A 15372-nucleotide genomic window follows, 5' to 3' on the forward strand; every position below is an offset into this window, starting at 1 on the left:
AAGGAACGGGCAGAAAAAAGATTAAGAACAAGGATAAAGATTAAAAATTAAGAACTGAAAAAAGAACCGAAAAAAACCATAAAATTTTACCAGTTTGGTTACAGTGTTTCGGTATTATAAACTATAAAAAATTTGGATACGGTTTCGGTTTCAGTTCACTAAAAAAAAGGATTTCGAAACGGTTTTCGGTTCAGTCTGGGTCCCTGCTTACAAGTACCATTTTTCAAATAAAAAATATTTTAAATACAGCCCTGGTTCTGATGTACACTACTGTCATAACATATAACACTGAAAATTTATATTATATGTAAACTACAAGATTCCACTAGTAGCAATGTTGATACATTGAATTTAATTATATATTGGACGAGCCAATACATATTTCAGTAAAATTATTAAATAAATCACTGTGTACGTTCTAACGCTTGATACTTGTATGTAAAGGTACCTAAATAGCTAATTGAACTAAGTATTTAAATTTTTACTCACGGCGTAATACTCTGCTACAGCTTTTACTTGTTCATAATCATCGGCTCTTGCTAAGGCTGCCAGTCCATCTGGATTCAAACGTCCACAGCGTGGATATAACTTTGCACGGTCATCTTTACCTAATTCAGTGCCAAATGAATTGATGGTTATAATGATCGCTCTTCTATCTGCTTCAAACTATAAAGATGAAAATGGAGTGCAATTTTACAAAGTAACATTCTCATAATTTTATTGGAACAATATTTTACGGCAAGTATTTCACACATAGTATCTGCAGTTGTACCACCAAGTTCTTTACAAAATTTATAAAACGCTTCCAGATATGCCTTATAGAGCGTGTTTCTAATTATTTCGATATTCATCTCGTCTAAATCTTGTTCAGAAATGCAGTCCACAAAAAAAGGTGCTACAACAAGATATTAATTGTTACTTATAGTTCAGAAAGGTAACTTATATTGTGTAATGCTCATATGTCTATATAATATATATATATATACAATATGATAGGATACGGAATAATATTGTATATAAATGAGAAGTATAATTCCAATACCTAAAGGTGTATCTACCAGTACTGCATTGTACAACTCGGCAGGTGTGGCAGCAACATGAATCGCTTCCATTTGCTCAAAGCTGCCAAGTGGATGACATTTTGGGATCAATTCTGAAATAGGCCGTTGATGCAAAGTACCGGTAATTAACAAAATGATATTGTCGATCATGTAACTGTAAGTGATAAAATCCAAAAATTGAGACAGAGGCTCGACGGAATGATTGCGCATATGCTGAAATTCCACAACCAGTTTCTCCCTCAACTTGTCATCGATCACGCTAACAGAAAGCGGAGATGGCTCGTTGGCCAAAAAGCTACCGTAATCTGTACCAGCCAAGTGTAGCTTCAAATCTAAATAGACAATCGATTAATTTAAGCGAAAAGAAAAAAGAAATTTATTAAAGGGGAACAAAAATCGAATGAAAACTGATTTTTCGTGTGTTTCATAGAAATTTTAGTTTCTTTTTTAATGTTCTTGAAACTATATTTTTTATAAAGTGAAAAATTACACCTTGTAAAAACATTTAATATCTTTTTTAATTAAATATACGTTAGAAACGCTTTGGAAAGATTACATTTGTCGATCGAACAAGTACCTTCGAGTGTTTCGCATTGGACTAGATTCAAGTAATCGCTCTGTTGAAGTATGCCACATTTGAAACCACGACACAAACCCTCCAGGTAACCGCCATCGATATTGAATAGGCACCCCTTCATTTCGAAATACAAATTTCCTCAAAGATGTAACGTAAAAATCCAATGCCAAACTAGATATCGATGCACGTCCACTTCTAAAATCATATGACTGTCATGTCATGATTGGGGGCGCGGCGCATGCACATACACATGTATATGTGTACGCATGCCGTACATGTGTATATATGGCCTTGTTTACATCGTGCACCGGAATCCGGAATACGGGTACTACTACAACTAGTAACTTTCTATTGAATTATCTCAATTTCAGCGATACGTGATACGTGTAAACATATATGTGATATGAGTATTTAATTAATCATTTTGGTGCATATTTTAACGGTTTAGTACATCATTCTTTAAATACATTACTGAAGTTAAGATAATTTAATGGAAAGTTACTAGTTGATACGCGCATCAAGAGTCTCACCATTAGGTCTGTTCGCGTTGCATGAAATCCCCAAATATCTTTGCACTTAAAATGAGATAGATATATATTTGGCTTTGAAAAGAGAGAAAGCGAAGATGCCGAGTGCAAAAAGTGCGAGCAACGTGAACAGACCTATTACCAACTCTGATTAAAGCAGATTAATAGAGATCTGTTCGCGTTGCTTGCACTTTTGGCACTCGACAATCTCGACATCTTCGCTTTCTCTCTTTTTAAGGCAAAATATGTATTTATCTCATTTTAAGTGCAAAAATATTTGGACATTTCATACAACGCGAACAGACCTATCGTTGCATGGCTGTGACAGATTTCCTAACCTATATAATAGTCGTCAACTTTAACGCTTATTATCTCGGTTCGTAGGGCAGAGCAATACTTTTTTCTGCTAGAATCGTTTATTTTGTGCAAAAACGCGTCGAATGTGCCTAATTTCATCGAAATCAGTGAGAAAGGTAGAATTCTTGAGTAAAAACACATTCTTGATAGAATTCTTGAAAAACATTACATGAATCGTTTCTAATTTTGTCTAAATCTCTTCTTTATAGCTGATATATAATTTTTCACCGTAAAGACGTAAACATACCGGTCGAATTGGCTCTGACGACGGAGCGAGAATCATTGTTGTCGAATAGGAAGACCGTATAAACACTAGAAACATGTTACGAATAGTCAAGACCAGAAATTCCAAATGCATCCTCAGTTGCCACTTTTACCTGGCAGTAAATTTCGACAATTTGTTTCACTTCCGGAATGTGTTTAGATATTTCTAGCTAATCTTAAACCCTAGTCATCGCAATATTGAATTACGTAAATATTCGCAAAAATATTCGCTGAAATGGTTCTAACGAAAATATAATATTTCAGTGTGCGCAAGCTTCGACAGAGAGTAACAAAGGATTCTCCGAAAAACTAGCAAAAGGTCCACAATTTGACGACTTTCTCAAAAACAATGTTATAGAGTATAATGGCAAGTTAAAATTAGAGATAGGTGAGTCGGGACGGCTGAAACTGCCGCCATGGCTGAAAAGAGAGATACCTGTGGGAAAGAGTTACAGTAGGATAAAGGCGCAACTGAGGCAATTACGACTAAGTACGGTTTGCGAAGAAGCCAGGTGTCCTAACATCGGGGAATGCTGGGGTGGAAGCACTCACGGTACAGCAACAGCTACTATTATGGTTTGTATAATAAACAAAAGGACACATCAATGTGTGTGTGTGTGTGTGTGTGTGCGCGTGCGCGCGCGCGCGCGCTTCTCGCCTTGATTAAGTAAATTGCATGAAAAATTGGGATTTGATCAATGAGGACAAAAAAAATTTTAGCTCCTATACATATGTTATTCGATTGGTCAAATTTCAATCTTTCAATCTTCAATCTTGTAGCATTTTTTATCAGAGTGGTTTTGCACCGATTTAGATTGGATATTGTTCTATTTATTACTAAACTATTGGTTGATGTTATATGTTTTACTAATAGGAAAACACAATGTCATTAATAATAATCCAATCCAGATTGGTACAAACCCGCTTGGGTCGAATACGCTATCAATCTTCCATGCTTAGTCTGGTTCCAGCCTCAGGAGATTGATGGGAATCATAGTCAATTATTCTTCTCACATTCGACTGTGATTGATCGATTTCTTAAGGCTTATTACACTTACTGTATTTGCAGTGTGAACATAATATTTCATGTGATAATCGACAAGGCTTTTCAAGCCTGTTGATTGGTTGCAAAACAGAGAGATCCGAGAACCTCTCTCTGTTCCACACTCTTAATAATCTCAATCTTAACTGCTGTTGGTTACAATTTACAGTGTGATTGAACAGTCTTCAATCTTAATCTCAAAGTTTCTTTCATCAACCTCAGTTAAGCTGGCGGTTACACGAGGCTTGTTCAGTGGACTCATGTAATCGTCGGTTAACTTAACTGTGAGTGGTGAAAAAGACCCTCAATCTCAATGGTTTATTTGCACACTAGCAATTGCCCACTGCCAGTCAATAATGACTACATTTACACAGCACCCTTAATCGGGTTTAATAATATCCGTAATTATGAAACTGGCGAATCACAGTCGTTCCATTCTTCCGAGGAACAGCTATGATTGGCCACTTTCATAACTACGGATGTCATTAAACCCGATTAAGGATACAGTATAAATATAATCAATAGCGACTTTTGCATAAGGAGTTTTTCCCTTCCCCCCCCCCCCCCCTAACGCTATGATTAGTTTGTGCGCTATTGGTTCGTGTCCAATCGATATACGTCCTTGATTCTCTTAGTTAATGGGAGATACATGCACTCGTGGCTGCCGTTTCTGCTCTGTCAAAACTGCACGTAAACCACCGCCGTTGGATGTAGAGGAGCCCATCAATACCGCTAGTGCAATAGCTGCCTGGAATTTGGATTATATTGTTTTAACATCCGTAGATCGTGATGGTTAGTTACAAATCAATGGTTGTGTTCGGCAGAATGTTTATTTTACAGCTGTTGGAAGTTTTCTTCACCCTGAGTTGGGTTATATCTTCAGATCTAAAAGTATAATTTCCGATCAACACGAAGAAAACCTCCAACAGTTGCAAAATATTCTGCTGAACACAACCAGTCATAGATTATAAAACTAAATTGTACTACTATAGGCCGGTATAGTCGGATCTTATATTTAAGATCGTCTTAAGGGCCGCGACTTTTACTTCTTCGGAAAAGAAGAACTTTAATTGGTTGATTCTTTTATGCACTATTCGTTATGCAAAAGTCTGTGTCGGTCATTAAGATGTCATGAACCAAACAGAAAGCGGTCTTAAAATAAGAAAGGACTATAAATACCGCCCATAGGCCCAGAATTTATTATTAACGCGTCATTTATTATTTCAGATTTAAAGGATGGTGGAGCTAGCCATATTGCATCTACTGTTAAAGAAATAAAAAAGAGGTATTTTATCTGCACAGTTATTTTTTTATTTAATAAAACGAATCAAGCAGTGTTCAAATCATATAGCATTGTAAAAATACTTCATGTTTCATCATAGGAGCAATATATTAGTGGAATGCTTGGTACCAGACTTCAGAGGTGATGAAAATTGCATTGCTACGATGGTAAATTCTAATTTGGATGTGTTTGCACATAATATCGAAACCATAGAGCGTTTAACTCCCTTTGTTCGTGATATGCGCGCTCGATATAGGTATGTATAATGTACCCTTATAATACTTACATGTATAGGATTTTCTGAATTTAAATGCTCAAATCTCAGAAGCGTGTAGGAAATCGATAAACTAAAAAAAAAAGTCCTTTAGAAATATGCTCGTTTTGGAGAAAATTACAGAGACAAAACGTTTCGATTTTTGTACTTATTTATTACTTGTTCATTCACTTATTTATTCACGTTGTCACTTCCTTAATGCAAACATTATTCAAAATGTTGGCCTATTGTAGCAATGCACGCATTGCATCTTGTATGGACAGCCAAACACTGATATGGTCAACATAATGACTCGTCGATCCGACACTCTCTTCTGTCTGGAAATCGGCACGCACTGCCTCTGAAGCGATAATATTTCGTTTTCTGATGAAAACGTTTCTGTTTGTTTACATATCTGCCGTTCTATAAATTCGTCAGTTATCAAAAGCCATCGAGTGAATTACTCCCGTCACGATACACGTGGGCGTACATAATATTCTAACGTCGACATGATTTTCGTGTATGGTTTCTGCGACGATAATGCTAGAGAGGCGGTGCGAGAGTATGCGTGACGATTTCCAAACAGAAAAGTACTGAATCGGCGAGTCATTAACGACGAGACGTTGACTTTTAATAGCTGCGAAAGATCGGCTCATTTTCAATTCAGATCAGCAATCTTTAGAAATTAATATTCCGTCAACACTAGTGCGAAAATTGCAAAATTGTTAAGAGCTTTTTGACTCGGTTTTCATCATAAATAGCGCTATATGATTCGTGAGCGGACTTTAAAAACATCCTATATATATATTCATATATATAATACATAGATATTTATTAATAATACTTACTTTTGTTTTAATTAGAATTAATTTGTCGTTTACTATATACAGACAGTCATTGGCCGTATTAAAAGCAGCTAAAAAGTTAAATCCCAATTTGATTACGAAGTCGTCGATAATGCTGGGGCTAGGTGAAACTGACCAGGAAGTCGAACAAACTATGCAAGATCTAAAGGATGCCGATGTGGATGCTATAACATTGGGACAGTACATGCAACCTACCAAAAGACACTTAAGAGTCATTGAGTATATAACACCTGAGAAATTTAAAGCATGGGAAAATATGGGGAATCAATTAGGCTTCTTGTATACTGCCAGTGGACCGTTAGTTCGGTCATCTTATAAGGCCGGAGAATACTTTTTAACAAATATATTAAAACAACGGAAGAAACAGCAGATTGATGACCATGTTACGTCGTGAATGAAAAATACAGAAGTGTAGATAAATGTTTAATCGAGATACAAGATAGGAAATCAATATAAATAATGAATTCGAAAACATTACGAAAAGAAATCGTCAGAATCTAATGATAAAATGATCCGAATAATAATATATATTACTGTTAATAAACTGATAATAAATGTTCTGTATCGTGTAGCAGATTTACGAAAAAATTGAGATATTTAATCAGAAAATGCAGATTTATATATAAATTGAATGCATATAAAGTTTAAAGTTCATATATACTAATTTAATCTGTGTCCATGGCGATGGCGACTTGAGGATCCTGAGGACCTTCGTCGGCTGGTGGATCTTGCGGAGGTTTGTCATCTTGCACAGCTGGTTCAGTAGGTCTTCCACGTTTATCATCTCCTTCAATCTGGGACAAGAAACTAGCTGTCGTGGTTTCGTTGAGAATAGCAAAATCATAATCCTTTCCTACTATTCCAATTGATACATTCTGAAACATAAGCAAGATTTAATGTCCCCTTTTCAAATCAAAATTGATTCTTAGAATTAAATATTAATAAGATTCTTATAGCAGATATTTTACAATTTACTGCACATACTGCATATAACAATATGCAGTATATAATTTAAATCGGACTCTCAAACTTTACAATAAATATTATTTTTATTGTTATTTATTGAATATGCAGTATGTTTCACAACCACCATACCATATATCACTAGCATATTCTGGAATAAAAAATTCTAATATGAAAATGTCGAGAGATCAAATAATTTTTTAATTATAACCTATGAAAAGCCGTGTAAACGTGGTCTTTGACTATTTAATCGGGTTTAATAATATTCATAGTTGGAAACTAGCCAAAAAAAAACGAAAGAAAATTAAAAATTGTAGTTTTGTCACCGGCTTCTGCAGTCAACTCGTCACAATATGTGCTGCATATAAGAGTTTCAGATTTTACCCGTTTAAAATAAGTAGCCAGCAGCCTACAGAAAATCTCGAAGAACAATTCTATGCTTTTAGAAACGAGGTAGAGACTTTAGTATAAGAGAAAAGAGTCGCCAAAAATTTCGTTCGTACGCTACGAATAAAATTGACGTGAAGCCATGAAACCGAGCAGTATTTTAATTGATCTCTTTCTAAGAAATGGCGTTGCAATATTTTAAATAAGGACAGATGAATGCGTTTGAGCGAGAAAATAAGTATAAGAAATGAAAGATGTCACTATTACCGAATTTGGAATTTAAAAAAGTCTGTACTATCGACCTTGATTAAGTTCGACCGTCATCCTTAAGGGGATGCTGGAGGGACCCAATTATCGACATTGCAGTTTGATCAAAATCTCTGAATTGACTAAATGGAATAAAAAATCCTTTTACAGGATTAAAGTAAACGCAAAATCCTGATGTGGTGCAGTGGATGTTATACTAAAATTGAAAAAAAAAGTAAAAAATTTTTGAACTTCTTTTTATTTTAGTATAAAATCCACTGCACCATGTCAGGATTTTGCATTTACTTTAATCCTGTAGAAGGATTTTTTTATTCCATTTAGTCAATTCGGAGATTTTGATTAAACTGCAATGTCGATAATTGGGTCCCTCCAGCATCCCCTTAATTTTTCGATATCTTTAGATGCCTCAGTAATTTGATGAACAGAGTAATTGGAGGAATCATACTTAAAAAAAAAAAGGTATACCCATGATTTTTATAACCATGGAAAATCGATTTTTTCAAAAATTAATTTTACACTATTTGTGCTGTCAAGCCATACAATTTTTGTCTGAACATATCTTTGATTCAATCTTGTCCTGCAAAGATAAAAGAAATGCTAGACTAAAATTGGACATCTTATATAAATCAGTTAGCTATTAGATCATGGAATGACATATGGCGTTGTGTGAGAACAATTGACTCAATCTGTGAGTCCTGGGTTTGATCCCAATCCTCATTCCATGTAAGCCTTCATTTTATAAATTTATTGAAAAATTAAAGATCATAAATCGTATGAAGGAGCATGAGATGACAATGATATACTTCATTCCGAAAATCTATTTTAATAAGATATGAGTTAAGTCGAGTCTATACTTACTTTCACTGATAAATCAACTTCGTTAGGTAAAGTATCACGTAATGCTCTAAGGCCATGCTTGACTAATTCGTCAAGGTCGCACGACAAGAATTCATTTAGGTGTTTTTCTAAATATGTCCTTGCGCTTTGGGAACGTGCTCCTATGGCCATCGCTTTACAGTCAAAGTAATTTGCAGATGGACATGTCTGATATATATGCGGTCCTTTGTCCTAGAAAGCGACTATTATTAGAGAAATATGTTTAGCATATACTGAATTATACACTATTTTCAATAAATTCTCACATCATATCCAGCTACGAGTAAACCAACGCCATATGGGCGTCGATCATATCTTTGCGTACACGTTTGCATTTTATTTCCCAGAGATGTAATCAGACGACTTACAGGTAACGCATGGTCATGAGCATACTTATAATTCAGGCATTCAGTTCGCATATAACGACTGCGAAAAATAATTTGCTTTTAACCGTCATTATGCCTATTTAAACACCTTGTATTCTTAAGGTTCCTCTACATAGAAGTCGTAGATGGTCATGGAGTCTTAAGTCGTAGGAAACCAACCAATCACAATCAAATATAAGGAGAATACTCAATTAGAACTGATCAGTGTCCTACAACTTAAGACTCCATGACAGTCTACGACTTCTATGTAGAGGACCCTTTACTCTCTCATGCACAAATATTTTAAACACCTATATTTTAAAATAACTTAAACAGAAGAAACCAATAAATTGCATAATGTAACAAGATAACAGACGTTAAACTCTATTCGTGGCAAAATACAATAAATATAGCATAGTGGTAGCAAACTTTACTATTTTTATTAGCGAAAGGATTAAGACACAATTAAAACAGATATCTTATTACACACAAGGATATTGTATCTTTTAATAGAAATGGAGAATGGAATGGGAAAATCAGCAAACACAAAGTACCTCAATATTCTTGCATCAGCTGTTAAACCTGAGATACTAATTCCCATGTGTTTGTCTATCGGTATGATTTTTTTCTGATGAGCTGATAATTCCGAAGATGCTCTTTTCAATGCAATAAGAACGGCGTGTGCTTTACTCTTAAGACCTACAGTAGCTGATCCTAGTTTCACAGCTTCCATAGCATATTCCACTTGATGTAGTCGTCCTTGTGGACTCCATACTGTCACATCACTATCGTACTGATTACGGAACTAAGAAACATATTCCATAATCGAAAAATTAATAGAAATCATTTACATATTTAAAATCAATTAACACACGTAATGTGTGTATGTTAATCATTAAATATTATTCAATCTAAACAATGAACAACGTTACATACATTTTTCATATGGTTAGACTATACTTTTTCTCTATGTCCTTAAGCAATAGTTGTGTATTTCTATATTACTAAGTGCAAATATACATAACCATAGGCCTGTTCCTTTTGGCTGAACTTTTGCACCAGTTCGATTTTCTTTCTTTTCTATCCGGGAGGAAAGAAGAGGAAGAAAGATGAACTGGTGCAAAAGTTCAGCCAAAAAAAAACCAGGCCTCATAAAAATAATAGTTTCGAGATCAATAACTTCTTTACAATGATGATTAAAATAGAAGTATCGAAGCATAATGTACCGATAATTAATTGAATACTTACCATTCTTAATATTAATCCCCTTAATTCGAAAGATACAGATTACAGTATTATTCGATCAAACACGGAAATTTCGTGAATCAACAAAAAGATACAGGCAATGATGTGCAATACTGATACTGACAACTACCATCGACTACGCAATGCATTGTATGTACAGCATAGAGGTAGAAACCGAGGATGCCAAATTGCCAATCGGGGACGATGGACGATTAGAGGCCTAGATAACAGAGACGCGACATTGAAGGGTATGATCTGATTGGCTGTCTAAACACGTGATCAGGGCGCCATTTTAATTCATTACTGCGTATATTTAGAGTCCTAGGACTCTACTAGAGTCCTAGATTTATCAGAGAGACGCAACCGGCTCAAGTCAGTATGACAAAGGTGCTAAGGAGAGTACTAAACATGGCCGACATGCTATGAAACTGCCTTTAAACTATGTCAAACAAGATAAGACGTGTAGGATAATGTGAGATAGAATGTATAGGATAAAATGAAATAGAAATATGTCACTAGTACTATAGATGGCTGCCAAGTCACGCAATTGATCAGATTGAAACAGCAAATCAGAATGCACAACACCGGTTGCGCCTCTCCGATAAATCTAGGACTCTACATCAACCTAATAAGATACCTTTTCATACCGACGCTCGACGCTCATTTTTGTCGTCAAAATAAGTCACGTGATAGAAATTGGAGAATATCAAGCGTCAATATTGATCACGTGACCTATTTTGACGCTGAAAATGAGCGTCGAGCGTCAACATGAAAAGGCACCTAACTTTTTATTGGCTGCGTTCGAGGAGCGCGCTATCAACGCTACTTGTGTCATACTATCCTTGTTTCACATTTAATGGACGATGAAGATAGAATGACACAATAGCGCTAATAACGTCTTCCCGAACCCAGCCATAATACATACCGTAGTCTGAAAGAAAATGGCGCTGAATCAGGTGATTTAGCGAGCCAATCAGACCATTTTCTCACCTGTTGCCTCTCTGATTTCTAGAACTCTAGGGCTGCGTTCAGAAATATCACCCGAGTGCCCACGAGTATCGTATTATCTTTGTTGTTCACTCAGTCTTAAACAAGGATAAGATAATACACGGAGACACCCGGGTGATGTTTTTGAACGCAGCCTAGCAGGTGCCATTCACATGCAAATTGATGCAAACGTCAAGTAGCGGAAGTGAGAGGAACGCACGGAAGCAGCAACCAATCAGCTGGGCGATACGGGCAGTGATGTAAAAAAATATTTTTTACGCCACTAGGTTCGTCGTGTCGCATGTGGTTGAGTATGCTCGTCTATTCACGTTTATTAATTGAACGCAACCATTCACAGTAAATTAAAGTAAATATCCGAAAATAACCTCTACAATTTCGGTGAAAATTTGTTTTATAACATTGTTTATATATTAGCGCTAAAAATGTCTTATAAAGCACATTTGGATATGGAGATACGAAAATTGAGGCCCGCTGAGTTATATACTTTAGGAAGTATATTAAGCATTTCCAATTCATGGAAGAAACTAATGTCTATTGTGCTTAAAGAAGAAAATGTTCCTAAATTTAGTAGCGATCATATCAGGTGACTCTCTTATAAGATATTTCAATAGATACCAAGTTTAGATAATTTTTTGCCTTACATGTTTATCAAACTATCCAGTTTACTGTACAGTAAACCGGATATTTTAAAAGCCCATCGAAATTGAAAGATACTTCAGTATGCTTTTTTGTTAGCATTATGAAAAGATTTTTAGAAATTAAATGCATTATATATTTTTCTTAAGATTATTATTAAAAATAACAATTATTTTAATTGTTACATTATAATACATTGTAATCATTCCATGATTAGCATCATTGAACAAATGGCAAGTAGCGATAAACGCAACGCAGCTCAAATATTTTTGGATGAGTGGAGTACTATGGAGAAAAAGAGACCAACATTGAAATTATTACAAGAACTTCTTGTAAAAGCAGAGCTATTTAGAGCTGCTGATTATGTGGCATGTGATATATTAAAACGTAAAGTTTATAATTATATATGTACAAAACTTTTTTTATTTTTTTTAGAGTTTAATGATTTTTTCTTATTATATATTCTATTTGCGTTACAGAGGAAAAACCAAAGAGGCCAGATTATGGTCCAGCTCATTCTATCGATACAAGTGATACAGTCATAAATAAACTACTAGATAATCAAATGTTTCCACAAGATACATTTGCTAATCGTACGATATTAGAACCGACGTCAGAGCTGATTTCAGAGAATAATATAATATGTTCCTCTGAAAAACCTGTAGCTGTACTGGCAATACAAAATTATAGATGCGAGGAATTATCGTCTGAAGAACTGCCAGTAGTTCTTAACAACTATAAATAACTTGCAAAAGCAGTGCTTAATGTTTATTTAAACTAAAATAATGTTTGTGAAATTAATCTAGGTTTATAATTTGTAAAAATACTAAAAATAAATATGGTAATTATTTAGAATACGGACTGCATCTTCAATTTTGATAAAATTAGGCTCATTCAACGCGTTTTTGCTCAAAATTAAAGAATCTGGCAAAAAAAAGCTGCGGTCTGCCCCGTGAACAGTGATATTAAGTGTTAAAGTCGACGACAATTTAGGTTCGGAAATCTATCGTGCTAACGAGATGCAGCGCTATGTATGTATATTTTGGTCACACGCGCGGTATTCGTCTTTTTATTCTACATATGCTCCTGCCCTAATTTCGAGCATACAACGTGCATATAATTTTTTTACGAAGTAAATGTTTGGTGAGCTGATGGGGATACAGAAATCTGTAATTTATTATTTTTCTCAGCTTTGGACACAAAACACACCAGGAGCAGGTACATTAGCACGGATATTTCAATAGTGGAGAAGGAATTTTTATTCTGTGCAACTAAATCGTAGAATATTGCATTTAACATAAACGCTTGCTTTATCGGTAAAAAAGAAGACTCCAGCATCTCATTAATAACGTCAAAATTAAGCCGGCGGCACACGATGCTTGTTTTCTTGTTGGATTGTTAGCTGGATTAGATTCTTGCCACCGTATTGGCTGCGATGCTGGCACTGTCAGCATCGCAGCCAATACCATGGCAAGAATCTAATCCAGCTAGCAATCCAGTAAGAAAACAAGCATCTGTGTGCTGCTGGCTTTATATAAGGAAATTTGTTTTCGAAGTACAGATTTTGTGTTTATATTTTTGTAAAGCAGAGAAAATGATTGTGAATGAATGACTGTGAATTATGATATTAAAAACAAGTACCTTTTTATATGAATTGGAATTAAAATTAACATTTTTTTAAGTAGAGAATTTGTTTTTAAAGCAGAAAATATTATTCTAAAAAACTGCTATTTTATCCTTTATTGTTATTTTTCTGTTATGTGTTCCCTTGCCGAAAGAGCCAGCAAATCGCGGGTATACTACCTCTCTTTGTCGTACAATCAAGTTAGAAAGTTTTTAAGTACCGGTAAATAAGGATAGAGTGAGATGTACGAGTGATTTAAAACCAAAGCGTCGTATGAATAAAATAAATTACATACAAAGATATACATCGGATGAAGATAATAATTGTAATTTATTGATATAAGAGTCATATCAGCTAGATATATATAAGACTAAAAAAAAGAAAGTAAATTTAACTTTTGAGTACGAATGTAACGTTATGTTATGCGCATGCGCAGATAGTTGAAAAGAGAAAGGTATACCCGTCAAACTATCTCATGCTATCTCGTTCACGTTTTTCACACTCTTTCAACTAATGCATTAGCACGGCAGTGCATGCTTGTATAATTATTATAATTCAATGGAATAGGAGCCCTGTGCCTCTATTCTGTAACTCGTCAAGACAATTGGTCTGTTTGACTGGCTTACACTTTTTTACACTTAAAATGATATAGATATATATTTGACGCTGAAAAGAGAGAAAGTGAAAATGCTGAGTGTAAAACGTGTAAGCATGTCGGATAGACCTAAGGCCTGTTCTTTTTGGCTGAACTTTTGCCATTAGTTCATTTTTCTTCCTCTTGTTTCCTCTTGGAGAGAAAAGGAAGAAAGAAGAACTGGTGCAAAGGTTCAACCAAAAAGAACAGGCCTCTATTAACGACAACGTTGCGCAGATATTTTATGGTATAAAAAGCTGCGCAACGATGTCGTTACTGTCTTAACGAATCTAAAGTCACTAGATTAACAAAGTACCACGATGAGAATATTCACTGAATTAGCATTTGGAGCCAAAATGGCGTCGAAGTGCTATTCTAATTTGATTCTGTTATTATCGAAAATTCCCGGTTGCTGTGGTTGAAAATTGCAAAAATCGCAGCGAAAGAGTCTGAAGTTTCGAATAACCGCGCGTCATGGAGCCAAAATGGCGACAGTTCGCGGTACTTTGTTAATCTAGGCTACGTTTCATAACTTCCTCTCAGAGGAAAATTTTACTCGAAATACGTACACACTATAGCATATAGAGTAAAATCATCCTCGGAGAGGAAATTTTGGAACATAGCCCTAGTTAATTTAAACGGATCTTACAGCGAATAGGGGCCTCTATTCTTGAAAAGAAACGTGTGCGAAAAGCTAGGGAAATACTATAGCATACTTTAAGCTCTGCGCGCACAATAGAAGGAATAATGGCTTCTGCATACTGGATGCGGAAACACTTGCCGCGCGGCAAAATGTAATGCCTCCGGCACACCAACGCGATGTTCGTCGCGCGCGACACGCGATATTCAATAAGTGTACAGCTTTATGGTTACTGCACACTGGACGCGACGAGCGATATCCAATGAGAGGTTTGCTTTGCGTCGTCACGTGAGAAAAAGCAGAGTTTTTATTGGATATCGCTCGTCGCTCATCGTTCATCGCGTCCAGTGTGCAGTAACCATTACCGATATTCTCATTCTAAAGGTACACTCTCATTGGATATCGCGTGTCGCGCGCGGCGAACGTCGTGCTGGTGTGCCGGAGCCATAATGCTGTAGCCAATGAGCTTATGGCTTCTGCACACTGGAGACGCGGTAA

At 35.6% G+C, this 15372-nt stretch overlaps 4 protein-coding genes across 4 annotated transcripts in view; 2 read left to right on the forward strand and 2 right to left on the reverse strand.

Moving 5' to 3' along the window:
• The window catches only part of VhaAC39-1 (V-type proton ATPase subunit VhaAC39-1), a 4148-nt gene extending 2273 nt beyond the window's left edge, over positions 1 to 1875 (reverse strand). The window contains exons 1-4 of the mRNA XM_018507591.1: positions 1639 to 1875; positions 1043 to 1393; positions 738 to 895; positions 490 to 666 (exon numbers count right to left, since the gene is read on the reverse strand). Of these exons, the coding sequence (XP_018363093.1) occupies positions 490 to 666; positions 738 to 895; positions 1043 to 1393; positions 1639 to 1759 (807 nt within the window). The 5' untranslated portion in view covers positions 1760 to 1875. The remainder of the gene's footprint in view (positions 1 to 489; positions 667 to 737; positions 896 to 1042; positions 1394 to 1638) is intronic.
• A 599-nt stretch (positions 1876 to 2474) lies between these two features.
• Las (lipoyl synthase, mitochondrial) lies at positions 2475 to 6713 on the forward strand. The gene is made up of 7 exons (XM_018507614.1): positions 2475 to 2638; positions 2732 to 2905; positions 3051 to 3362; positions 4464 to 4620; positions 5056 to 5113; positions 5211 to 5366; positions 6254 to 6713. The coding sequence occupies exons 2-7, from the start codon at positions 2843 to 2845 to the stop codon at positions 6621 to 6623; spliced, it is 1116 nt and encodes a 371-aa protein (XP_018363116.1). The 5' UTR covers positions 2475 to 2638; positions 2732 to 2842; the 3' UTR covers positions 6624 to 6713.
• A 79-nt stretch (positions 6714 to 6792) lies between these two features.
• On the reverse strand, positions 6793 to 10457 carry Prosalpha6 (Proteasome alpha6 subunit). Its single transcript, XM_018507615.1, has 5 exons — positions 10336 to 10457; positions 9642 to 9892; positions 8989 to 9148; positions 8705 to 8914; positions 6793 to 7104 (listed from the first exon to the last, which is right to left on the reverse strand). Exons 1-5 carry the CDS (start codon positions 10336 to 10338, stop codon positions 6895 to 6897), a joined length of 834 nt encoding a protein of 277 aa, XP_018363117.1. The 5' UTR covers positions 10339 to 10457; the 3' UTR covers positions 6793 to 6894.
• Positions 10458 to 11623: 1166 nt separating this feature from the next.
• On the forward strand, positions 11624 to 12745 carry tub (interleukin 1 receptor associated kinase 4 tube). The gene is made up of 3 exons (XM_018507600.1): positions 11624 to 11923; positions 12194 to 12363; positions 12456 to 12745. Exons 1-3 carry the CDS (start codon positions 11763 to 11765, stop codon positions 12719 to 12721), a joined length of 597 nt encoding a protein of 198 aa, XP_018363102.1. The 5' UTR covers positions 11624 to 11762; the 3' UTR covers positions 12722 to 12745.
• The last annotated feature ends 2627 nt before the right edge of the window (positions 12746 to 15372 follow it).

The sequence above is a fragment of the Trachymyrmex cornetzi genome, unplaced genomic scaffold (genome assembly GCF_001594075.2).
Source record: "Trachymyrmex cornetzi isolate Tcor2-1 unplaced genomic scaffold, Tcor1.1 scaffold244, whole genome shotgun sequence".
NCBI lineage: Eukaryota > Metazoa > Arthropoda > Insecta > Hymenoptera > Formicidae > Trachymyrmex > Trachymyrmex cornetzi.